This window comes from Sapajus apella, unplaced genomic scaffold (genome assembly GCF_009761245.1).
Source record: "Sapajus apella isolate SASKATOON/1434 unplaced genomic scaffold, GSC_monkey_1.0 scaffold122, whole genome shotgun sequence".
Lineage (NCBI taxonomy): Eukaryota > Metazoa > Chordata > Mammalia > Primates > Cebidae > Sapajus > Sapajus apella.
The window spans coordinates 5,302,074-5,329,742 of NW_022437062.1; the positions used below are offsets into that span (position 1 = coordinate 5,302,074).

General features: G+C 34.1%; 1 protein-coding gene across 4 annotated transcripts in view; it reads left to right on the plus strand.

Annotated features, from left to right (window-relative positions):
• The window catches only part of DPH6 (diphthamine biosynthesis 6), a 195,635-nt gene extending 177,284 nt beyond the window's left edge, over nt 1-18,351 (plus strand). For 2 of the 4 annotated variants that reach the window (XM_032261222.1, XM_032261223.1), the window contains exons 7-8: nt 8,553-8,647; nt 15,671-16,318. In XM_032261222.1, coding sequence (XP_032117113.1) covers nt 8,553-8,647; nt 15,671-15,947 — 372 coding nt within the window. In that variant the 3' untranslated portion in view covers nt 15,948-16,318. Of the gene's footprint in view, nt 1-8,552; nt 8,648-10,146; nt 11,399-15,670; nt 16,319-17,054 lie in introns of those variants that run through there. The other 2 variants (XM_032261224.1, XM_032261226.1) reach the window with 2 other exon arrangements.
• Nucleotides 18,352-27,669: the final 9,318 nt, after the last annotated feature.

Below are 27,669 nucleotides of genomic sequence, written 5' to 3' on the forward strand. Positions count from 1 at the left end.
AGATTTCGAATACTGAAGGAGTATTCGATTATGTAAACAATGAGGAGTAACTGAAGCTTTTAAAGAAAGAGAGTGGGTTTCTTAAAGGGATGTTTTAAGTGGCATAACTGGCAGTAGTGTCTATTTATTACAGTATTTAACAAAAAGAGGTGCAGCTCCTCTGCAGTTGGTGGCTATTCCAATATGACCCTCACATTTATCTGAAGCATGTTGTAGTTGAGCTGTTAGTTGACCATGTCATGTCGTACTGATACTTATTCATGTATATGTAAGGACTTCTATGTCCAGTTCCATGCTAACTATTGTAAGAACTACAAAATAAATCAAAGGTGTGGCATTTTCCATGGAATACAGAGTATCGAAAGTGAGGGAGGGAATCCCTAATAAATTGAACTAGGTAAAGTCAAACTGATACTTACTGTAAGTGCACTTGGGAACTAAAAGATGGAAGATACCACATGACCTCAAGTAGCTGATGAAAGGGTTAGGACTGATTTGAAGGATGGGATGAAATCTACATGGCTGGTGGTAACAAAGTGAATCAATATGAAGACTTCAGCAAGAAGGCATTCAAGAACAACAAAGAAATTGGTCTAAATGAAACTAAGAGCTGGTGTTGGTAAATCAGTAAGAATAGGTTAGGTTGGAATATAAGACCAATTCCTGAAGAGCCTTGAGAGATGGGCCAGGTGATTTGGGGTAAGAAATAAGATTGAGAAGTCTCTACAACTGAGATTTATATTATTAAAAGAAATCTCAGGAGATTTAGTCTGGCCACAGTATTCATGGATTAGGAGTTATGGGAAACAGGTGTGAGGACTCACAGTCTGTAACCACTGATAGTAGGGATAGAGAAATGGAACAAAGCTGAAAGAAAAAAATTTTTTTTTTTTTTTTTTTTTTTGAGACGGAGTTTCGCTCTTGTTACCCAGGCTGGAGTGCAATGGCGCGATCTCGGCTCACCACAACCTCCGCCTCCTGGGTTTAGACAATTCTCCTGCCTCAGCCTCCTGAGTAGCTGGGATTACAGGCACACGCCGCCATGCCCAGCTGAATTTTTTTTGTATTTTTAGTAGAGACGTGGTTTCACCATGTTGACCAGGATGGTCTTGATCTCTTGACCTCGTGATCCACCCGCCTCGGCCTCCCAAAGTGCTGGGATTACAGGTGTGAGCCACCGCGCCCGGCCAAGAAAAATTTTTAATGGAATATTGAAAAAGAAATTAGCACCAAGTTGCCAGAAGCTAGAAAAGGAAGATTATCCACACATAATGATTGGGAAAACTGGAAACATTTATTTCTGCAGAGGAGAACAGGGTTGAGAAAGAACATGATAAGATTGATCTTAGATATATTTAATTTTAGATTATAACGTATAAACTAAAGGCATATATCTTTGAACCTATGAGATTGGAGCACAATTGACATGTTCAGGCTGAAGACTAAGGTTTGTTATCTATCAAGATATTACAAAGAGTCAGACATGACTTTAAATCCTGATTTTGTTTGGTGCTAAGCTGATAACTTTTGCAAATCAAGCTAGTTTTTATCTCTGGAAAAGAGTAAAAAATAAAATTAGCAGCCCCTTTATTGAGTATATGTTATGTGCTGAACGGCACTTTAGGCATTCCATTCATGTGATTTTATTCCTGGAAACAGCTCTCCTATGAGGTAGGTACTCTTGTCATCTCCATTTTACAGATCACAAGTTCAAGACTCAGAGAAAGCGCTTACATAACTTAAAATCATGTATCTAGAAAGTGACAGCCAGGATTTGAACCAACAATTGTCTGTCTCCAAAGCCAATGCTGTTAACCGATTATGCAGTGCTGCTTTCACTGTGCCTCACTACAACATGCACTTTACCCACTCTTAGAATTATGCTGGGTTTTTATTAAGTGCCTAGTAAGTGCTGTACACTGTTGTAAGTGCTTTTTATGCATTATTTTATTTAATCATCAATGAGATCAGTATGATTATTTATGACGAGGAATCACTCATAGGTTGAGTATTTCTATTGCCCAGCTGGGAAGTAGTAAAACTGGAATTTATGTTTATCTGATTTCAAGCCTGTGCTCTTTTTTATTTTTAAAAGTTTTTTTGACTATTAAATAAGATGATAATATCATTATCTTAACCTTAAGGCATAAACCAAATAGTCTTTAATTAGTAGTCATAGTATTAGAATTAGCAGCAACAGAATAGCATAAAGGTGATGGTTGAAGCCATGGAGTGCATGGTGCTATTATGGGGAACATATTAAGAGAGAAGAATATATTGTAGAGAAAACTGTGAGGGATATTTATAACTTAGAAACAACAGGAGGGAAAGGAGTCAGAGAAGCATAACAATAACTTAGAAAATTTAGTAATGTGGAAGCTTGAGGAAGATAATCAGAAAGATTTGAGAGATGAGTGGTATTACATGCCACATAAATTGGAAAAGGATAACTACTTCTCATACGAAGATCTCTATACCAATAAACAGAACTACCATCTATCTACTTCCCAAATGCCGAAAGCTAGGAATTTCCCTAAATTTCTTTTTTAACTTTCCTCAATCCTCCATTCAATTAATCATTAGTTTTGATGGAGTTCAGGACACACTACCCCCAAATATGCCATCTTGACATCTGAGGAAACACCAGAAAAAACTCTCTGACCTCCCTCCATTCATTTTATGGCCCTGAAGTGGGCCATAAAAGAATTCTTTGACCTTCCACTAGTCATAAGACCTTCATTCCAGAGCCATCCTCTCTACACCCAGTGGAAAGGAATGTCACACAGGGTTACAGAAAAGAATCTGAACAAATTGGTCTTGCTAAGTTCCACCCCACTTTATTATCATTAGAGCATACCCTTTTGCCGTTCATTCGTACTTCTGCACAACTCTCAAAAAGAAAAAAAGTTTTATGTTTCTTTGGATCTTCATCCGTTATAAAATCTTCCCATGTCACATAAAATTTATTAAATAAATTTGTATGCTATTCTGCTTTTCTCTTCTAATTCATCTTTTGTCATAAGGTCCCCAACCATGAACCTTGTGATAGAAGAGGAAAAGATACTACATTTTCTCTTCTACAGCTCTAGCCCTCAAGGAAAACATCTCAAAATGTCTACCCTCTTCTCTCCATCCCCACTACTACTTGCCAACTTGGGAAACTTTCACTTCTTGCCTAGATTCCTCCAGCAACTCCTCAGTTCTTTTTGCTACTAGACTTACTGGGCCCATTTTCCATCATTCAGTCAAAATGATGTTTCCAAAATACAGATGCAATCAGGTCAGTTTTTTGCTTAAAACTTCTCCATAACTTCTCATATACCTTAGGATAATGACTTAGCATGGCTTATGAAGCTGCGTAGACCTGTCCTCTATCTAGCTTTTCAGCCTTGTCTCATGGCCATTACTCATCCAGTTATGCCCCAGCTATGCCAAACTCATTTAAATTTGTAGTACCTATCATGTGCTCTGGGATTTAACACATGCAGTTTCTTCTGGAATATTTGTTCCTTTTCTCTTGCATTCTCTCTTCCCCCTTCCACCTTTCCTGGTTAACTTAATCCTTTAGAACTCAGCTTAAGTTTTATTTACTTTGAGAAGCCTTTTAGGTTCCTTTTAGTTAGGTACCCTGCTTTATACTGTCATAGCATTTCATGCATCTGCCTAAATAATCATTACCCTATATTGTAATTGCTTATTTAACTTTGTCTATGCAAGACAATAAGCTGTTTTATGCAGGATACATAGCTGCTCCCACTTTTATCCCTAGTACCTAAAACAATACCAAACCTATAGTAGATATTCAATGAGTACGTCCTTAATAAGTGTTATGTATGAATTATCTTCTATGTTGAGAATGCGATTTATAAAATGAAATTGTGGTGATTTTTGTAAACCTCATTGTTTCCTCTAGGTGGGGGTAGAAGGCGAAGAAGTATGAGTTTGGCTTTTTTTTTTTTTTTTTCCATTTAAAAATTACTAACAGATAAATGAGACTGATTTAAAATAAGAAAATGTTTTATTTAATAAGGAATTCAACAATTTTGATTATTGCAACCTTAGGGAAATCATGATGCTCTTAACTGTTGAGTACAATAATCAGCAGTATTCCAATGGAGCTATTATGAATATGAATATTTGTCTATACAAATAATTGTACCAGAAAAAAATAGGCTCATGTAAGTAATTTCTTTTTAATTTACTAGGAGTTCATTTTTAAAATGCTGAGACTCCAAGGCATTCTTACAAACCATGAAATGACCCAAGTCAGCCACATCTGTTCAAATGTTTTTAAAAAGCTTACTCTAATGGTAATAGATGGCAACCCAATTTTCACCTTCTCTAAAAAAGAACACAGCACAGTTTAGATATATGTGAAACAATAAGCACACTTTTATACTAATGAAAACTATAAAATAAATTTTTGAAGAAACGATATTGCCTTTTTTTATTATTATACTTTAAGTTCTGGGATATATGTACAGAACATGCAGGTTTGTTACATAGGTATACACATGCCATGGTGGTTGGCTGCATTCATCACCCCATCATCTACATTAGGTATTTCACCTAATGCTATCCCTCCCCTTGCCTCCCAACCCTCGACAGGCCCCAGTATGTGATGTTCCCTCCCTGTGTCTGTGTGTCCAGGGTAAATATTTACTTCAGTCTCTATTTTCACTTTTATTTAATATCTACCATAAATTATTTTTTAAATGTCAAAAAATAAAAATATGTGACATTTAATCATGAGAAAAAAATCCAAACAAATAAAAAACAGAAACAGACCGGCTGAAAAACAATAAAAAAGAGTAAATCTTAGAAACTGAGCCCCAGTTTCCCCACTTGTGATATGGGGAGAAGTCCTACCTTTTAGCATAACTGACGGAAACACAAGAAAGAATGTAGCAATGCCTTGAGAAGATAAACTGCTCTCTGAATATAAACGCTTGCTAGTACCCCCAAAGTAAAATTTATGGCTTATTGTCTTGTATTACTGAGAAAGTTTTAAGATCAAAAAAAAAAGAGAGATCTCTCTCTTCTTTTCTCTCTTTTTTTATATAATATGCTTTTGGTGATATAAAAAATAATTTTAATATTTCATCTATAAACTCTTGAAAATGAGGAGTAGAGTATTTTTGATTCATAGATAAAAAGAGCCATAGGTACAGGAATTTGTAGTAACCTGGGGAGCCAGATAGGGAAAATAGTAGTACGTGCCTGCTCTGTGCCTACAATGTTGTTAGTCCCCACAACACAGGAGACTGTGAAGGGGATGTAAAAATGTCCTCATTTTATATGTGAGGCAACTGAAACATGAAGTTTTTTAATAACTTGCCCTGTGTCATAGCAATAAAGCCATGAATCTGGGATCCAAATATAATGCTCCCATTCCCAGAACCCCATTGGAGGACCAGGACTCATTGCAGATTATTTTACCTGTGCTCGACTTTGCTGTGTGAACTCTAAAGAGATCATGGGGTCCATATATCTTTTGGATCCCAGCTGGGTATGACCAGTGGGGACTCCCACAAGAAGACTAGAGAGAAGAAGGAAAGTGAAGTGAGGGTATATTTTCCCCTGGCTCCCTCCCAATGAGGTCTCCTTGAGTTTGCTATACCTTTCTGTTGGAGGTCATAGTTTATCTCAAGGCGGTCCTCTCTCCATTTCTCTCCCCTAGATCCTGTTAACTGTTCCTTCTCCTCATTCCTTCAAGCATAGGGATGGTAACAGCTGTGCCAGTGGTTCTCAATGAGTAGTGATTTTTCTATTTTTATTTTTTACTTATTTTTTATTTGTTTTTTTGAGATGGAGTTTTGCTCTTGTTGCCCAGGCTGGAGTGCAGCGTTGCAATCTCAGCTCACTGCAACCTCTGCCTCCCGGGTTCAAGCGATTCTCTGTGCCTTAGCCTCCTGAGTAGCTGGGATTTTCTTCTCCCCCGCAAATGACATCTGGCAATATCTGCTGACATTTTTTATCGTCATGACTGAGAAGGCCATTAGCATCTAGTTCCTGGCCTTGGCCCTAAAGTTCTTTCTATACTTTTCTTAGTGAACTTATCAAATCTCATGGCTTTAAATACATCCATATAACAATAACTTAGTGAAAGAATAGATGGTATGAAAACTATGTATTTTCAGTGTAGTTTATTTTTATGTACTTAAATTATGAAAAGAATCATGAAAATTCTTTGAGAAATTAAACTTTTCAACAATCTGTTAATGATTTAGTATTTTTTATTACAATGATACTGATAGAGAAACTTATCAAAGAGAAGGGCAAAAATTGCATTTAGAGTGATTAAGTGCTGGCTATATGCTATATTATATATTACTGTTTATAATCCCAATTTTGAGTAGAAGACAGAGGCAGATCTAAGACATATTAGGAATAAAGTTGCTATTTTCTATGAACAGTGTAAATGTTAGTAACCCTAACTTTTAGATAGGTAAATGGAAAGGTTGTAGACCATAAATAAGTCTCTGGAATGTGCACATCTGGATGTTTCACTTACCTAAACTGATCTTTCTATCACATGCATGCATCATGCTTTTATGCTACAAAGATTATGATTTTGGGGTGATGTGTCTTAGCAGATTCTTTAAAGAAAGTGGCTAACAGAGGCTTTACTTCTTGAGAAGCTTCTCTCAAGACATCAAAGGGCCTTCGAGCCAGCTAAAAGTAATCCAATAAAGGTGAATTTTTCTCTGAGTACTTATGTCTGTTAGAGCTTGAATCTAGTAAGGTTTAGAGAGGCCACAAAAGATATCGTTAAGGATTCAGTCATACTACTTCTTGGTTCCTCAGCCATAGAAACCATTGGGTTCTTTTTCCAGATTTCTTGACTTGGAACCTATATGTCAATACCGGTGAATCAGTAATGGAAAGGGAGAAGAGATTGTGTATATTCACTTATAGAGGCAACATCACTGTTGCATCATTAGTGTGTGATGTTAAAATGAGTGCAGTATATTTGTTCAGCTTCAAGAGACCAAGGATATCTTGTTTACTTTTGGATATTCATCATCTAGCAAGGCCTGGCTAATGATTATTGTTCAAAAAGTATTTGTCGAAGAACTGACTGAATGAATGAATGTAACAGAAATATTTTATGTGTATTAAAAATATCACTGGGTACATCTAGATTTTAGCAAGTTTCTTCTTGAATATATTAGTCTTTTTTGATGGTAATGTTTTGGTTTAACAGCAGCTTACATTATTTTACTAGGAACTAAGAGAACCACTTCTGTAGGATAATAAACATACCAAATTTAATTTTAAAATCTAGTTATTCTTTGGTAGTGGATTACAGAAATTATGCAGAACTTCAGTAAAACATTTTCTAACAAAAGAATGCTAATAAATGATAAGGCATGCTCTGCACACAAAGAGTGGTCATAAGTTATAAAGAGGTGATTATGATTAGAAGGTTCATTTGGTGGAAAGCTGTTAGAAAAGGTGATTAGCACAGAGTAGAAAGGAGAGTGCTCCCCAGCACTGTCAGACATATGCCAACCAGATAGAAAATTTTTTTACTCTTAATATCAGGACCATTTAAATAGTATGGCTTATATTTAATGCAAATCATAGACTTTTTGTGTTTTGCTGCTTGGTTTTTTTTTTAAATTTCAGATTTGATTAGATAAATTTGTAAGTTACCCAACCTTTCTTTTTTTTTTTTTTGAGGCGGAGTTTCACTGTTACTGCCCAGGCTGGAGTGCAATGGTGTGATCTCGGCTCATCACAACCCCTGCTGCCTGGGTTCAAGTGATTCTCCTGCCTCAGCTTCCTCCTGAGTAGCTGGGAGTATAGGCATGCACCACCACACCCAGCTAATTGTATTTTTTAGTAGAGATGGGGTTTCTCCATGTTGGTAAGAATGGCCTTGAACTCCAGACCTCAGGTGATCCGCCCACCTCGGCCTCCCAAAGTCCTGAGATTATAGGCGTAAACCACTGTGCCAGGCCAAGTTGGACCTTCTTAAGGCTTGTCTGCAGCTTTAGAACTTTGGTAGTTCTCATTGCCCTTGGAACAGTCCTAATAATAACTGCAAGCATAATAAACGTATATATGACTTCTTTTTGCTCAGGGAACTACAGAAGGGCCTTATATTGCTCTTCCTGTATCCCTGAGAAATTCTCTGAACACAGCATTTTTATTCCCTTCCACTTAAAGGCAAAGAGTTGGGAGAGCCTAGTTTTGCTGTATATATTTTCGTTTACTACACTGTGACTGAATCTAGCTTTGAACCTCAAGCTAGTGTCATTCCCCAAATTTACAGTAATCTTAAAGTTCTGTCATCATAAACAAAAATGCTATACCTTTTTTGAAAGAGTTTTTGCATTCTTAGAGATCCTATGCCTTATGATAACATTTCCGAAATGGCTTTAACCATGTTTTAAACAGAAATGTAATTAGTTTTCCTTACCTTGCAAAGTATTTTGGAATTAAAGTTTCTTGTATGGATTTTTTAGGACCAAATAAGTTAAGAGAGCATTTATGCTGTCTGATTTTAAACTTTTTTCTTGTTTTTTGTGTTTTCCTATTTTCAGCTTTCGAAGAAGTATGGAGTACATGTTTGTGGAGAAGGTGGAGAGTATGAAACTTTCACTTTGGATTGCCCTCTATTTAAGAAGAAAATAATAGTGTAAGATACCATTTCAGAATTTTATTTTTTTCCCCATAAATTTAAGTGATGGAAGCAACTTAACATTAAGCTTGAGGCAACTTTTGTTGGGAAAAATAGAACATGTCCTCTAAGTTCACAAATACTCAATTTGTTTAATACCAGTGAAGTCATCTGAATAACTAAATCAATACCTGACAAGACGAGGCCTTCATAGAAGGCTGTAAACTTTTTAGACATTGCACTTTCATTTACTTGCTGATTATGGCCTGCAGTAAAACTGGTACCTACACACTGACACTTTTATCCTTTCATGAAGTGTGAATTGCCTGTATTATTTATCTTTCATTACAGCTACATTTGATAAACTGCCACATCAGTAGCCTGTGGGTTCCATTAAAACCCATCCTCTTTTTTTCTTTTTCTTGGCTTTAACAACTTAGAATGGTAATGCTAACCATTTCTCTTCAGTTATTTGAGGTTATTTTTGCATATGAACTTTGTTTTTAAATGAATTCAGTTGATGGTGAGTAGTGTGATTTCTTTGCCATAAATTTTTGAAATTCGTGGAGTGAAAAACAGAAACTTTCTTCAGTTAGTTACCTTATTATCCATGGTCTAATTTATGTTGCTCTTTTCATATGCTAAGAGAACACTTTATCTGCTTTTCTTAAGCCTTTATGCCTCATGGAAAAGATTGTCAGAGTTATGCTTGTTTGAATGGAAAGCTTCAATATTTCTAACCCTAAGACTTAACCTCTTTGTACATATTAATATGGAGGGAAGGAGTGATCTAAGAAAATGAAGACAACAGCCATAGGTGGATTTTCTAAAAAAAACACATTTATTTTGTAAAATATGATAAGACTTTTTCATTACCGTATGAAATATTCATGCACTCTTGCTTCTTTCATATTCTTCTAATTTCTTTTCCATTAATAATCAATGTAATCATTATTTACTTGACAAATACTCATCAAGTGCCTGTTATGCCCAAAGCGTTCTCCTGTGTACCACTGATTTCAAATGGTTTCTGCCTTGAAAGGGGTGGAAAAAGACATCTGTGTGTAATTACGATACAAGCTGGTAACAAAAAACTAATTCATAACTTTGTTTATGGGAGAGGACATTTCTCTTCTGGCCATGATCACAGAACAGTGAACCAACTATTGATAAGTTATTACTTCTATGAAATAATGCTGTTGGATTATTCAAGAAAAACATTTGCATGCTAGGGTGAAATTAGAGTAGAAAATTTGGGATATATTTACATATTATGGGACCAACCAAATTAGGAAAAAAAAAAAAAAAAAAAAAACGGCAATAAGAGAAAAACATGCCAAAGCATAATACTTTCCCCATTTGCCAGAAAAATTGAGGTCCTAGAGCGGCTGCAAGTCTTTATGGACAATCTGGAATTTTAAGACATGTACTGCTTTACTCTACATAACCAGAAGATCTGTTTATCTTAGTACTTGAGGCCTAAAATTTGAATCCTTTTCAACCTCCTCATTTTGTAGACAAGGAAACCTAAGCCCGACAGAGACAGTGGCATGAAGGGAATTACTCATGCTTTTAAAGAGAAGATGTTAGGGAAGGTGGTTAGAACCCTCTAGTACTAAAATGAGCTGTTCAGTGCAAAGTGTGAGTAGAATTCTGCAAGTGCTCCCCTGCTCTGTAGGGAGTTCTTCCTGTAACCGAAGAGATGGACAGGCAAATCAACAATAAGTGCTACCATGTAGGCATGTACCTTGTGAACACAAAGGAAGCCCTGTCTTTTCATTCTTACTCATTTATGAGTGAATCACCAATCTAATTCTGATGCTTAAGCATATTCTTTGCTTTTTTTTTCTTCATAGGCTATGCCTCACTTCAGCTTCATACTTTTCTTTTGTGATACCTTTTCTCTAGTTTCCCTTCTCATTTCTTACCACTTTGCTAAATCCTTTCATTTTTATAGGCTTTGGGTGCCATTGCCTGCAGTGCTTTTTCTCATACCTGTCAGAGCGTGCATTAGGCTCTGTAGTAAATACTATTGGATTAATTTTTCATTTGCTATTTTTTATTTTTGTTTACATATCATGTTTCACATACTTTTACATATTCCTTTCTTAGGTTATAACTTGAAGTTACAGTTGGGAAATATCCTCATTTGGTAGAAAAAGGATATCACTTAATATAAACAAAATCTCCCCTCCTCTTTAAAATTGAAATTTCCTAAGTATACCTGTGTAATATACACTAAATGTGAAGATGTGAGTGGACATGTTTTGTGCATTCTAAAACTGTATGTAAATTAAAGTTTTATTATTTAGATATAATCATCCGTATAATATAATTAAAAGATGAGCTTAGTTCCTATAACCGTTTTTTAACAATTGACTGTTAATAATTCTGGATCCAATCATTTAGAATTCATTTTGGGGACAAAGTTAATAACTTTTATTATATTTGATGTAATACTGGTCTGCCACAATTAGCATGCAACTAATAATTTACTTGGAATCCCATTTCAAACGTCTGATTCAAATGACATTTTTTATAAAAAAAAAGTAGACTACCTCTAAGGTGACAAAAAATAAACTTTTTAAAGCAAAATTATTTGATTATAATTAGAGATCTTTTAAAACACGATTGAATCCTTTTCGTATAATGAAGTAATTTAGAGAGATCAGGGTAGTTCTGGAAGTTTATTATGCCAGGTGCTGTGGCTCACACCTGTAATCACAACACTTTGAGAGGCCAGAGAAAGAAGATCACTTGAAGCCAGGAGTTCGAGACTGCAGTCAGCTCTAATTGCACCACTGAACTCCAGCCTGGGCAACATTGCAAGACCCTGTCTATAAAAAAAACAATATGAATAACAATAATAAAAAATAATAAATAGAAGTTTATTGTGAGATACCTTTTGCCCAAATTCCAATTAACATTTTAAAATGTTTTTAGGAGAGACTGGTATAACAGTCTTTTTTGGAAATAATTTTTTATATTTCTACCTAGAATAGTTTACAATTCACTTTTTGTATCTATTAATATATGAAGTCACTCACCTCTAGATACAAATTTTGAAATGAGAAAATGAGATTTTTTTTTTCATAGAAGCCCCCTGAGAAGAATTATAGCCTAGCTTTTAAGAGAAAAGGATAATTATAGGTCCTCAAAGTAAAAACCTGCTTTGTTATTATTTATTTTACATATATATGTATTGGAATAACTAAAATCTTAAAGTTGTGTTAATGAAAGTAATCATTTTCTTCTTTCTGTTCATGAATACATTTTTATGTAAGTATTTGAGACAATTCTATAGTTCTGTTTTAATCATTAGTATATTACTGCTACAAAGTTGCTACCTATGGGATGGATGGATGATGAATGGTTGGGTGGATGGAAGAATAAGAATGAAAAGAAGAAAGGAAGAACCAAATCCTATGGTTAAAATACTGTATCCTCATTTTCATCCCCACCTACTCATATTTTCTGCCCACTCAAGGCATAACTAGTACAGAACACTGTAATGCAGAGTATCAAAATGAGGATGAAGCAAGTTCTTTACCTTATTTGCCTTCTTACATTGATTCTGTATCATCTGAGATTAAATTTATGAACTATTTCTTTACATTTAAATTCCCAGACCTACTAATCTTTATTTTTGTTGTGCTAGAGATATCGTATAGTGCTATTGGTATATATATATATGCATACATGAATATGTTTATATATGCAATATGCATGTATAAGAAAGCGTGTACAGCCATGAGTCACTTAATATGGAAACATGCTGAGAAATGCATTGTTAGGCAATTTTGTCATTTTGCAAGAACCAGAGATACACCTAGGCTATATGCTCCTAGGCTACAAACCTGGACAGCGTATTACTGTACTGGAGACTGTGATTAACTATAACACAGTGGTAAATATTTGTATATCTAAATGTATCTCAGTGTAGAAAAGGTACAGTAAAAATATGATATAAAAAAATTTTTAAATGGTACACCTGTATAGGGCACTTACCATGAATGGAGCTTGCAGGACTGGAAGTTGCTATGGGTGAATCAGTGAGTGAGTGGTGAGTAAATGTGAAGGCGTAGGACATTACTGTATGCTTCTATAGGCTTTAAAAACACTGTACACTTAGTCTACACTAAATTCATTTTAAAAATAAAATTGTGCTATAACATTATGACAGCTATGATGTCACTAGGTGATAGGAATTTTTCAGCTCCTTTATAATCTTAGGGTACCACTGTAATACATAGTTGGTGTTTAACCAAAAATGGCATTATGTGGCACTGACTATATTACATATAGATAGGTATTTAAAAAATCATTGTTGAGTTTCTGATAGTTTCACTAATTGGTATGTAATTGTGAGGATACTTAGCAAGGTTTAACTGTACATTTATTTATTCAACAAATATCTAATGAATACCAGGCAATGTACTTTGTATAGAGCTCAGGGCAGGGAGAACAGGGACAGGCAAAGATGAACAAAATTTTTTCCTCTCTCAGAAGAAAGGCACACAAACATATAATTACAGTGTAGTGGATGTGTTATGAAAGGGCTATAAATGTGATACTGAAGCACATAAAGGAGAAAACTAGCACCGCCTGAGGATGTCAGGGAAGGCCTCACAGAAGTAACATTTTGAGATGTCTGTGAGAATAAATGTGAGTCCATGGAGAATATCTGTATACCTTTTAGTGAACACAGAAACCATATGTTTCAGCAAGAGAGGTTAACAGTGGTTCGGCCCCAGCCTAGTATAGTGGTCCTTTTAGAGGAGAGGTGGGGACCAAGACCATGACTGAGTCTCAAGGGAATACCAGTTTTTTTGTTTTTGAGGTGAGAGGTAGGGCCTGATTCCACACCTCAGGAGGCTGGTATCAAGGAAGAGAGGCCCAAGCCAAACCCAGCTGCCCTTTTGGTGTTGTTAAGTAGAGGTGAGCCTAGTGTGGTAATGAAAGAGAACCATGAGTATGCTCGTGGCTGTGGAAAAGACACAGCTATATGACAGGTGGTAACTGCCACAGTGATTACTTATATTAATGGAGAAAGGAGAGGAGGACAGCCAGCTAGGAAGCATTTTTGCTGATAGCAAAATGGTCTTAATTTTCTGGATTAATCAGAGACTATTCTGAGAGATTCTGCTTTTAGGATTCAGGGAAGCCTGTGAAGCAGAGACCAGAGTTCCTTGAAATTTGAATGTCAGGTGATGGTATATGAGAGAGAAGAGCAATAGTGAGTGGTATTATTCTGCTCGAAACTAAGGGCTGTTTATTTGAAATCTAGTCTCTCCCAGTTGACTCTTGCTTTGTATAAGTGAATGAAATGATGTTAGTCAATAAGAGATTATGAATTTAACAGAATTCATAAAAATCACAGTCTTCTTCATTTAGTGCTCAGAATGTCATATATTCTGTCTGGATAACAATCGACTCAGATCAGTTAAGCTATTTGCTGTCATCCCTCTGTTTCTAGTAGGGTTAACTGACATGAGAAGGGAGAGCCTAAAATCCTTTCTACTGAGATAATATTAGTTCAGATTAATTATACTTTGGCACACCCCATTGTCAAGAATATCGAAACCAAACTGCCTGAATTAGACAGTTAAGGCTCAGGGTCAGTTTCCAAGGCTAAGGTCTGGAACAGAGATATTAATAGTAAGATTGTAAATAGAAATTGAGGTTTGACTAAAGAGCCAAGATAGGACCAGAGCAGGCAACTGTGGAGAAAATGGAAAAACATTAAGACTAAGGTTAACAAACCAAGTTGGGGTCAAGCCAGAGGGGCAGGTTGTAGCAAGCAGGAGGGCCTCCTTTGTACTTTCTCTTTCTGCTGCTGCTCCTCATCATACCTGGAGGCATCTTTGGTTGATGTAGACTGTGAAGGCAAATTATGTTTCCATCAGGATTCTGAATCTTTAATCATTCTATGTCTGTTATAAGCTGCTTTCGTTTTAATGTCCTGGAAGCCTGTTTAATGTTATTTTTTCTAAGCATTAGAAAGATGCATATTTGATACTAAAGGTTCATGAATGATAATTGGGGTTTTTTAAATCATTAAATTTACTTTTTTTTTTTTGATCTTTCAAGTGGAAGGTAAACATTTTGCTTAATTAATTAATAATTGAGAGCCAAATATTTTGAGATTTCTTCTGTTGCCACCCAGTTAGTTTGCATGATACAGGTTGATTCAAAAATATTTTTATATTAGTGACAAAAAGTCAATGTCAGGATTTATTTTGCTGTGCTACAATAGTCAAAATACTGTCTATTAATTTAAATAATAGAAGTACTTCCCAAGGCATTAAAGAGTTGTGAGGAATTCCCATTTTTAAATTTTCACTTGAAATTCAAAACATTATTACTCTCTTAATAAACAATAAAAAATAATTAGTTTTTAGAACTTTACACATAATCTTAGTTATTCATACGTGCTTTACAGGGTATCTTTGATAAAAGTTGAGTTAATTTACATGTATCCATATGGTGCCAGCATGCAGTTCATACCATTTTACCCGAATGTGGTAATTACTATGTCAGACAATCAATTTTAATAGCAATGATACTGTGGTGTGAAGAGTTCATCTAGAGCTTCAAACCGTCACCAGTACTGCTTTTATGAAAGATAATTGAGATTTTGTGTGAAACGTTGAATGAATTACCTCTTGAAAATGAAAAGAATAATGGAGATAAAGCACTAATGTTTAATGCTTAGCCTATACCAAGCAAATATGTGGAAATGAAATTGAACAGAAATTTGTCTTAAAACTGTTCAGAGAGCTTTGAGTGAACCTGAAAGTTGAACTCTTATGTTTTTATGAAAATAGAAAGCTTCATTGTTTTTTCTTAAAAGTTTAGTATTCTTGAACCTTTTACCAATTAAATACTGGCACATTAAAAGTATGTATTAATCACTACATGTTGTATATCAACGGAGATAAATATAAAACAATAATTTTCAGTCTCTTCTAGTCAGTAGAAGGAGTGATTTTTCACAAGCTATGTAGCATATAAATGTATTATAAAATTTTTTTATTTCAGGGATTCATCAGAAGTAGTCATACATTCAGCTGATGCATTTGCACCTGTGGCTTATCTACGCTTTTTAGAATTGCACTTGGAGGACAAGGCAAGTACATATAAGATTCACAGTGATTTCATTAGAAAATTGAGATATATGCATTGGGTTTGCATATATAATTCTGTAACAACAGATAACAGGAAAAAGAAAATTGATTTTATCATTAGTGATTTTTTTCAGCTCCTGTCAATAACAGAGAATTTTACCAATGTTTATAGTTTTGAGAGTTCTATATGATGCAAAAGATACTACATTCATGAAAAATTTTCAGGTCTGTTAAAAAGGAAATAATATATACATTAAACAATGGGAGGACAATATAAAACCAAATAATAAATCATCTAGCAGGATCACAGTTAAATTACTGTACATAAGCATTATGGGAAGGGTTTGAGGATGAATTGGATCTTCATTATTCAAAGCTTAAGAGAGGAAAAGGAGAAATAAAACCTTTACAAAAATATCCAGGGAAAGAGAAGCACAAATAGAAGATGGAAAGCGAAGCCAAATTACAATAAAGAGTTTTATTTTTAATACACTGTCAAGATACAGTAAAATTTTAATTTAAAGTTGTCTTGTGGAATAAAGTTCTGGGTTAGAGTCCTTGATTAAGAGGTCTGATCCTTCAGATGTTGCTTTATATTAATTACCATAAAAATGATAGCTGAAATTATGTGAAGAAATGAGTGTAGTGACAGAGAAGGATTAGAAAAAGTCTTATGTATCTTTAGTGTTCTTTTCCCCAAATATTGAGGCACACCCACAGTTACATATTTTATATCATAGGGAATATGAAAGAGTAAGAGGATTAATAAGAATTCAGCAAAAGTAGGAAAAGAATGGTAATGCCAAAAATCTCAAGATGAGAGTGTTTCTACAGGAGAGGAAAATTATTGGTGCCAGTTCTCCAGAAAAATGACAGTGGGCAGGATTGAAAATAGGTTTTAGAATTGGGCTAGATGATGACTGTTGGTGACCTTTTATCAAAAAGCTGGGGGTTCTCACAAGAATTAAGTTACACTATCCAAACATTTTTTCAGATTCACTTGAACCCCTTAGTTGTAGTTTTCTGTTACTTTTGCTACCATATACACACACACACAAAAAAATCAAAAGCACTGAATTCATGGGTAGAGACTCCTGCCATTCTATGTGATAGCTCACTGTTCACCTTGTTGTTTTGGTATTTTATTGGTCTTTGGTATAACACCTCAAAGAAGAAATATTGTTACCTGAAATAAGCTGTGAAGATAACAGTTTTTTGGATAACAGTATTACTTCTTTGAGGTGTCATATTCACTGACACTGAATATATATGGTGCATTTTTCTTCTTATTTTTTTAGGTGTCCTCAGTGCCTGATAACTACAGAACATCTAATTATATATATAATTTTTGAAAAATGTTTCTGAATATTGTTCATTAAACTACCATTCTATACAAAAAAAAATTACACAGGGTTTTTTCAGTTACTATGACAAGTTTTTTTTTTTCTTGTGACTTATTTTTTAGAAAAATATACTTTCGTTAGAAGTTAATGGAACCATTTATTGATTGGGAAAATGTCAATGGCTTGTTAGTTAATAGTGCCAACTTTCTTGGGATTCATTCTTTCTCTTTTGTTAACACATCTTCCCTATGACTTTTATTTCATCTATAACCCTCATTTCCATAGCATTTCTTTTTTTTTAATCACACTAGTTTATTTTCTTCCTTCCCTCTTTCTTTCTCCAGTCTCTGCCAATAATGTCATGATGCAGAGGAATTTGAAAATGAAGTTGAAAAGATGGTCACTTTATTTATCCAGTCAAGCTTTTTCTGATGGGTGTCACCAAAGTGATTTATCAATTTTATTTGAAATATATTCATGGCTGAAGAGTTTCAGCATTCTTGAAAAATTAGGAAGAATGTCATTAACTCTTACCAGTTATTTTGTAACTGATTTTTAAAATGCTAATTTTCAATATTACCTATGTTGACCTTAGAAAACTTTTACTAAAAAGTAGACGTTTTATTTCAGAACAATTTTAGGTTCACAGCAAAATAGAGCAGAAAATGCAGAGATTTCCCATATACCCTCTACCTCAACACATTCACAGCCTCCCCTACTGTCAATGTCCTATAATAGAGTGGTAAGTTTGTTACAACTGATGAACCTACATTGACACATTGTAATCACCCAAAGTCCATAGTTTACATAAGGATTCACTCTTGGTGTTGTACATAATATGGGTTTTGACAAATGTATAAGGATATTTGTCAACCATTATAGTATTATGCAAAATAGTTTTACTGTCTTAAAATCCTCTGTGTTTTACTTACTCATCCCTCCCACTCCTTTAACCCTTAGCAACTGATCTTTTTACTATGTACATAGTTTTGCTTTTACCAAAATGTAATGTAGTTGAAGTCATATAGTATAGAGCTTTTCAGATTAGCTTCTTTCATATGTTAATATGCATTTATGTTTCTCCATATCTTGTCCTGGATATGGAACTCAATTTTTTTTTTTTTTTTTTTAGTGTAGAATAAAATTTCATTGTCTGGTTATACCACATTTCATTTGTCCATGCACCTACTGAAGAACATCTCAGTTGCTTCTGTGTTTTGGCAGTTATGAATAACGCTACTGTAAACATCCATGAGCAGGCTTTTGTCTGAAGATAAGTTTTTAAGCTTTCATATGTGTAAATACCAAGGTGCATAAGTTTTCACATGTGTAAATACCAAGGAGAACAATTACTAGATCATATGCTAAGAGTATGTTTATCTCTGTTAAAAAAAACTGCCAAACTGTTTTCCAAAGTAGTTGTACTATTTTGTATTCCCACCAACAATGAATGAGAGTTACTATTGTTCCACTTCCTGACCAGCATTAAGCATTGTAGGTATTTTGGACTTTTGTCATTCTAGTAGGTCTGAAGTGTTCTCTCGTTGTTTTAGTTTGCAACTCCCTAAAGATACATGATGTTGATCATCTTTTCATGTTTATTAGCCATCTATATATTTTCTTTGGTGAGGTGTCTCTTCAAATCTTTTGCCTTTTTTTTTAATTTACTTTAAGTTCTGGGGTACATATGAAGAACATGCAAGTTTGTTACATAGTTATAAACATGACATTGTGGTTTGCTGCATCCATCAACCTATTTTTAATTGGGGTTTCTTTTCTTATTATTGAGTTTTAAGAGTTCTTTGTATATTTTGGATAACAGTTCTTTATCAAATATGTATTTGCAAATGTGTTCTATTCTGTGTTTTGTCTTTTCATTCTCTTAGCAGTGTCTTTTACAAAGCACAAGTTTTTAATTTTAAGGAACTCCAGCTTATCAATTCTTTTTTTCTAGCATTGTGCTTTTAGTGTTATATCTATAAAAGCATTGCAAAATCCAATTTCATCTAGATTTTTTCCTAAGTTATCTTGTCGAAGTTAAATAGCTTTGTGCTTTACATTTATGTTTGTGATACATTCTGAATTAATTTTTGTAAAGGATTTAACGTCTATATATAGATTCAGCTTTTTAAAATGTAGATAATTCAGTTGTTTCAGTGCCATTTCTTGAAAAGACTGTATTTTCTCCATCGTATTGCCTCATTCTTTTGCATATTTGTGTGTTCTTTTTCTGCGTCCCTAGTCTGTTCCACTGATGGATTTGTCTCTTTTGCCAGTACCACAGTCTTGATCACTATAGCTTTGCAGTAAATTTTCAAGTCAGATAGTCTTAGTCTCCCAACTTCATCTTCAATATGTTATTGACCCTTCTGAGGTTTTCGTCTCTCCGTAAAAACTTTACAATCAGTTTTTCCATATCCAAAAAAACTTGCTTGGATTTTGACTGGGATTGACGATCAGTTTGGGAAGGATTGGCATCATGACAATACTTAGTCTTTTTACCCATGAACATGGAATATCTCTTTGTTTAGTTAGTTCTTTGAATTCATTCATTGGAATTTTTTCTCTTCATTTTGATAGCTTAATATCTTACATGTTGGCCCAATTAGGACTATTTAGGATTTTTCTTTTCTTTTCTTTCTTTTTTTTAAATAGCAGGCTTTAAGGTGGTATTTTTGGTGTGACTTCAGAGTTAGTTGATATGCCTGTCTCTCAGTCACAGGGTCCAGGGCTAAACTTTCACAAGTCACCAGCTTTACTCCTAACTAACCCACATGGTAGAGAAGGAATTCTTTAGACAGAAAACAAAGTACAATTACCAAAAGAAAGATGAATAAGTGCTGGAAAACAAAAATGACAGGTACTCTTCTAAATATTTTATCAAAATCACATTGTATTTCAGACACATCTTAACAAGTTAACATTTTAACCCAAATACTAGTAATACCTAGAATGCAATACCCTAAATACCACTCTGAAAATCAATCCATTCCCTAAATTCCATCAGTTTTCATTTGCTCTATAAGACATTTGCAATCTAGCTTAAGCTTAATTACTTTGATGAACTGCTTTTGGCCTTTTTTCAGTCTTCATAATCCTTTATCCCTTTCCTTGATAATATTGGCCACCATGTCTTTGAAAATTTCCCCTATAATGGTGATATGCCTCTGTACTAGTCTGACTTTTCTTCTACTTCTCTTGAGATTTCTTCTGTCTTCTTCAGTAGCTTCTCTTCTTTTTACCTTCAACATGCACATATCCTGCAAGTTCTTTTTATGGGTCCATTCTTTTCTTTTTCAATATTTTCTTTTTCTGGAATTATATATTTTCCTCAAGTTTAATTTTCACCTCTTTATGCATATGATTCTCAGGTCACTCTCTTTCTAGTCATTCTACTAATATTTACTTTATCCTTAACTCTAGGTTCTTATTTCTGACTGGCTGCTGCTCATGGCTACCAATACATGTCATTCTCATTATGTACAAAATTTGAACTCCTTTTCCCCTCAAAGTGTCTTTATTCCATTTTTGTTATTTTACTGTTCTCCTCACAGTAACTCAAGCACAGACTATTGGAATCGTCTCTTAAGCCATTGTCTCATTTACTATGAATATTCGACTGATTATCTAATCTTTTATATTCTACTCCCAATATATATCTTACATCTTTCCATCCCCATGCTTATCTCTCAATAAAGTTGTATCTTGCCCAACTCTTGAACAAGATACAACTAATTTAAATCCTTGCTTTCATATTCTCTATATTCAATTTCACTGCCATATAGATTTTCTTTCTAGTGTATGTTTTCGTGCACAAAATTCCACAATAGTGTTTCATTATTTTCTAATTGAATAAGATGATTAGCTGTGAATCAAAGGCTGTCTGACATATTTCTTTAACATCCTTTTTCAGTCTTGCTCCCAGGATTCCCCTACATGTCCACTTTGCTCTATTAATACTTAACCAATGACCATTCCCTGATTATACCTTCTGCTTCTCTCCTTCCTTGCCTTATTGTATCTTACCAGCTTTCCTTTTTTCTTCTCTCCTTAACTTCTTAATACTACTCACTATGCAAGATTGAACTCAGAGTCTTATGCCTTTAGGCACAAGAGACGAACTGCCGTGTCACTTTGTTTCTCTTCCTTTCTTATTGCAAATAATCTTATTTATTCTGCTTTATGTTATAATTGTTTAAGGACTTATTTCTACTAGGTTACAGATGTCTTGACTACCATTCCATTTTTGTCTTCATAGCTTCTGTTAACAGCTGTTAGTTCTACAATAAGAACATCTTAATTTAATTGATTATTTGTATATTTTTTTTTTAAATTCATACAGAATCTTACAGGTGTGTCTGCATTCACGTTATATGCCATTTAATGATTTTTTTTTCATTTATCTTTTTAGAGAGAAATGCCCTAAGCAAACTAGAATGTAAAATCAAACATTAAAAAATATCGTTAGTGTAAATTTTGATTTATCATTTAGATTTTCACTTTACATATGATGACTCTTAAACTTTTCTATTAAATAGTCTACTTAAATTTTACCTTTAAGTTAAAATTTTAAATTATTTTTGTGAGTGTAAAAATGCTATCGACTAACCATGGGATTCTAAACAAAGTAACTGAATAATAGAAAGCTGTGGGATAAAAATGGAGAAATACATTAAAATTTCTTTGGGGCCCTGACTTTATTGCTTATGGCAAACTTGATAGTAAAATGTACCATACATCACTACAGTGACAGGCTTGAGAAAATGAAAAATCCAAAGCTTTACATAAATCAATCAGAAGATCATATTAAAATGTATAACCTTTAACAGAAAAATCAGACTTTTACTTGCAACTACTCAGAATGCTCTTCCTTATGTAGTTGTTTTAGATTTTCAAACAGCTTTGTGAAAAATAGTATTTTAAAGTAATTCTTGACAAAGCCATTGTATTTATAGAGACAAAGCTCACAGAAATTTAACTTCAATTTTATTAATGTTCCCACTTTCACTTAGTATTTAACTGTGCTTTTGTTGAAATAATTTCCTAAGTACTATTGTATTCTATAATCAGCACTTAACTTCATTTTTTGTTGAAATAATTTCATGGGACAATTATATGTTTTATATTATAATAATAACGCACACTTTTAAAAGTTGTAACTTTTAAAAACATCATCAGTCTTATAGCCCATTCTTAGCTCTTTCATTTTATTTTGCTGTATTTGAGATATATGTCTTGAAAAACTTTGTAACGTTTAGCCATCTCTGTGCTTTTATTTTTCTCTTCAGCATATATCTTGAATATTTACTCTGTTTAAAAAACTACTAGATGTACATGGAAGTTACTAAAATATAGGTAAATAACAGTGTAATTCTAGTCTTAACACTAAAATGAAATTACTACTATAATCATTATTCCCAGTGTTATGATTACAGTGACAGATAACATTAGTTTTGCTAATCTGAACTGACATTATGACCATAATATGTTGTTGGTTCATGGTAAACAGTAATGTGTGAGTTATGATCCTGTTTTTCTCGAAATTGTGGTAGAGGCAGGGAACTTATATGTTTATTTATGTATGAATGAGGATAGGAAGAGACGGGCATATGATCACCAGACTGATAGTATTGGATTAGGGAATGGGAAGGGGGTAAACAGAGAACCTTAATTCTTTATATATCTGTAATCTGTGACTTCTTAGAATGAGCATATAAATTTAAATGTTTAAAATACCTGATTAAGAAAATTAAGAGAGAACAGTATAGTGAATTCCAGTGCTAAATAAATACTTAAATGTTATTCTTTAACATTTTACTAGTCTTGATAGAAAGAGACAGTAGGGCCTCTTAAAACTTTCCGTTGAATTCAGGTGAAAACATTACTCACAATGGGGAATTGAAATCTAGTTGATCCTATAGTAAAGTTGAAAAAAGACTCCTTTAGAAAATTATACACACACACACACACACACACACACACACACACACACTAATAAGATGACTGAAAGTGTTGGATTGGTAGGCCTCTTTAGTATGTTGTGCACGGGAATTTGCTGTCATCACTCACAGCAACATGTATAAACTCAAGGGATCCCATCCATGGCGGTATGCTGCAGCTGCCTCTGTACAACCTACAAAATATTTCCTTACATATAGGACAAAGAAAGTAAGAAGATAAAGGATGACTTTTATTTGCCAACATTTGGTTCAGCACAACTTTTCTACCCTGTCTCCCCACATTTGCCCTTAGGCTAAGGAGCAGAAAAGTGATTTGGCGAGATGGAACAAGGTATTTACCAGTCTAAAACCTAATGCTGTAAAACTAAATGGTACAACTTGAGGCTTGAATAGGTATTGGGCTTTAGGCACTACTGGATCACTGTTGCTATACATGGTAATTGGAGCTGATTGATAAATTAGGGATCAGTTTGACTCACATTTAGAGTACGACTTCACTCATTTCTGTCTCTGGTAAATGGATGTCAGTAGTAGCAACGCCATACTGTGATGGTATCATTTGTGTTGGGAATCAAACTGGGCAATGGAAGAATGTTTTTGAAGCCTAATGGAAGAGGATAATAATAAAGTTATCAATAATGCCTCCAAACTCCAATTGACTCTCTTTTTTAGCTTTTACATTTACCTAGTTGTTATGCTAACCAATGCAGCTTTTTATTGTTGCTGCTGCTGTTGTTTTAAGAAATAAAATTTCTGATTGTTGTTTTCATAAAGTTCCAGTGTCGTGTTTCTAATAAAAAAAGAATCCACATACTATTTATTCATTCAGAACATATTTTTTGAATGTTTATTCTTATATGCATGGCACTGTTTAGAAATTGGGTATACATTAGCAAACTGAACAGCTAAAAAAAATATTGCTTTCATGGAGCTTGTATTCTATGGAGTGAGACAGATAGACAAGTAAATAAAATACATTAGAGACCTTGGTAAGAAAGTTGTCTCACTGCCCATAGATTTGGTGATTGGGTTTTATGGAATAAGCATAATCTAGGAATCCTGAAGTACTTATAATAATGACATATTTAAGCCCAGGTTGAGGGTAATATTACCGGTCCTTTTGGTCATGTTGGCAGATGTGATTTGTGATTTGTGTTTGAGGTGGGGTAGAAAAGGTGTTAAGTTCTTTCTAGGAGCCTCTAGATATAGCCAAAGAGCAATTCACTGACCTGGAAAAGAGGTCAGAAGAAAATATTGAGAATGAAAACACTTCGATTTTTGCTGAAATAATTTCATGGGACAATTATATATTTATATATTTTATATAATAATAAAAACACATAAAGATAGAAAATACACATAAAAGAATAAGAGGCATGGAAATAGTGAGAAGGTCAAAAATGTATGTAATTAAGAGTGTCAGAAAGACTAGAGGGAGAATGGGAAAGGTGCAATGTTTAAAAACATAGTAGCTATGAGCCTTCCAAAATTAGCAAAACATACCAAAGTATGGAGTCAAGAAGTCTTAGGAACCCCAAACAAAATAAAAATAGATATTTAGGTACTTGATGATAAAACTGCTGGAAACAGAAAACAAAGAAAAAAAATTTGAAAACAGCCAAAGTGGGTTAAAAAACAGGCTACTTTCAAAGAAGCAACAATTACAAAACCCAACTTTTCAATAGAAATATTGAAGCTAGTGGTCAATTGAATCATATTTTGATAGTGCCAAATGAAAATAATTTCCATCCTTGAATTATACCCAGCAATAATATCCTTCAAGAATAAAAGTGGAGGAATTTCCAGGATGACAGTAATCTGTCAAATTTTATTTAATAGTTCACTTATGATTTATCCATTTTGCTGTATGTAATTTTTTTCTCAAGCTATATATACACTTAACTCTAGTTAATAACATGCATGACATGGTCTAAATAGTAATGTCTGCAACTTACTGAGAAATGCATCAATCCATAAGATAGATTGATGGTGAATGATAGATATGTGATAAATACAACCAAATGCTAATTGTGGAGTTTAGGTGGTAGATATATAGGTGGTCATTGGAAAATCCTTTAAGCTTTTCCATATATTTAAATTTTTCTTCAAAAAATGTTGGGAAAAAACATGGAGCTAAAAATTGTTCAAACAAAAACTAAGAAAATTTGTTACCAGAGAATACCACACCAAAGGATAGTAAAGGATGTTAAGGCAGAAGGAAATTATACTGGACAGAATATCAGACATGCAGGAAAAATCAATGAGAAATGAAAGGAGTAACATAAGAAAATATATGCAGATGTTAACTCTCTGTAACAATAACATAATGTTTCTTAGAGTTTAAAATATACATAGAATTACATAAAAAGCAGTGCACATAACTAAGAGTGTTCGGGAAGTGGAGTTAAATGGTTAATCTCTGCATTGTATATTAAAAAAGGCAAATGGCATTAATAATAAACCTCATAAATGAAGATAACACAAATTCTAGAATCACTAAAGTAATATAAATGAGTATAATCTAATGAAGAAGGGAAAAATCAAATAATGAAAAATAATTTTGAAAAGGCAATAGAAAGGCAAAACAATAAGTAAAATAAGGATAGAACAACTAGCAGAAGCAAATGATGGGGTAAGATTATATATTTAAGTGCAAATATATAAATAGTTACATTAAATATAAATGCATCACTGCTTCACTTAAAGACAAAAAACATGAGGTTGAATAGAAGACAAACCTAAAATCTATACTGTTTGAAAGAGACACCACTAAAAATAAGGGTACAGAAAGAATGAAAGTAGGGGAAACATGTGCCATGCAAAAGCTAGGCAAAAGAGAGTTTATGTAGATGTCTTTTAATAGAAGACAAAATGAATGAAAAGCATTACTGTAAAGTACATGGCAATATGTTAAAAAGCATAGTTCTCCAGGAAGATGTAACAATTCTTTGTGTGTGTGTGTGTGTGTGTGTGTGTGTGTGTGTGTGTGTATACACTATCTTAAAATGTATAACAAAGATTGATAGTAGGGGATTTTTTTATTACAATTTGTAGTTATAATTCAATGCCTCTCTCAAGCATTGATATTTAAAAACAGACAAAATCATCAAGGATATAGAAAATTAAAATAACACAGTTAGCAAACCTGACCCAACAAACATAGAAACACAGTATCCAACAACTGCGCACACACATTCTTTTCAAGCAAACTAGAAATTATACAAAAGTTAGTTATACCGAGGGCCATACTACAAGTCTACAAATGTCAAATGAATGAAATTATACAGTGAATGTTATTTTACAATAAGATTATGCTAAAACCTAGTAATAAAAAAGATGGCTAGAAAGAAATACACTAGTAAGATAGCAGAGTGGGAAGTCACCAACCCCATTTCCCCATGGGGACAATAATATATCCTCCAAAGAGCCTTTATGAGAACCCTAGAAACTAACTAGTTAAGTCACTCCACCTTAGGCATGCTCAGAGTTAAAGACAACCACATTGAAATGGATAAGAAAAGCCATTTTGTGTCACCTGTCATGCTCCCTCCCCCAGTACAACACAACTGAGTGTGATCAGAAAGATTATGGCCTCTCCCTTGGGAGGAAAGAAGAAGAGTGGAATGTTAAAGGTGCATTCCAACTCTTTGGGGCAATGACTAAAGGGACTGGTTTCTGTCTCATCAGACTTGGAGTGCAGACAGGATCCTGGCATATTTGGATGCCTACAAGTTACAAAGAGTAAAAGAGAGTTTAGAAGTTTATTACAATGCCAGAAAACTGGCAATAAAGATCGAGGACAGCAGAGCTTTTCACATTTGGGGGAAAGAGACCAACTCAAGGTTTCTCCCACAGGAGGGAAGGAGAAGTGTGGCTAGTATTCCAGATTTTCAGAGGGCTACTCAAATGTCTGGTTACTGTCTCTCCTAATTTGGAGTGACAGAACTGGCATATTTTGGATTCCGGATGGCCACATAGAACAGAAAAGAAAGCTTTTAATGTTTCCAGAGAACCTGTAGCACCACAGACAGACACTCTACAGAGCAAGAGATCACAAGCTTCTGAAAAGAAAACTGGCAAACCTCTCTTCTTGCAGAATTACATGCACAAACCTGGGGAAGAGGCATCCCCAGAAAAGATTTAAGAGGACCCAAAGTTTCTAACTGGATAGACTGATGAAGGTCTTCTCCTGGGTGAAGCCACTTTTTGATGACTGGAAGAGACAGTTGCTTTTTCAAATAAGAAAAAAATGTAAAAAATAAGACACATGAAGAAACAGGGAAATATGACCAATCAGAGGCCCAAAATAGATTTTCAGAAACAGGCCCCAAAGAAATGAAAATCTATTAGTATGAATTACTTGACAAAGAATTCAAAGTAATCATTATAAAGCTCAGTGTGCTATAAGGCAACATAAACAACTAAATGAAATCAGGTAAATGATACATGAACAAAATGAAAAAATCAACAAAGAGAAACTATGAAAAACAGAAAATCTAGAACCAAAGAATATAAAAACTGAACCAAAAATTCACTGGAGAGGTTCAACAGCAGACTTGATCAAACAGAAAAAGGAATCGGGAATCTTGAAGTCAGGTTATTTGAATTTT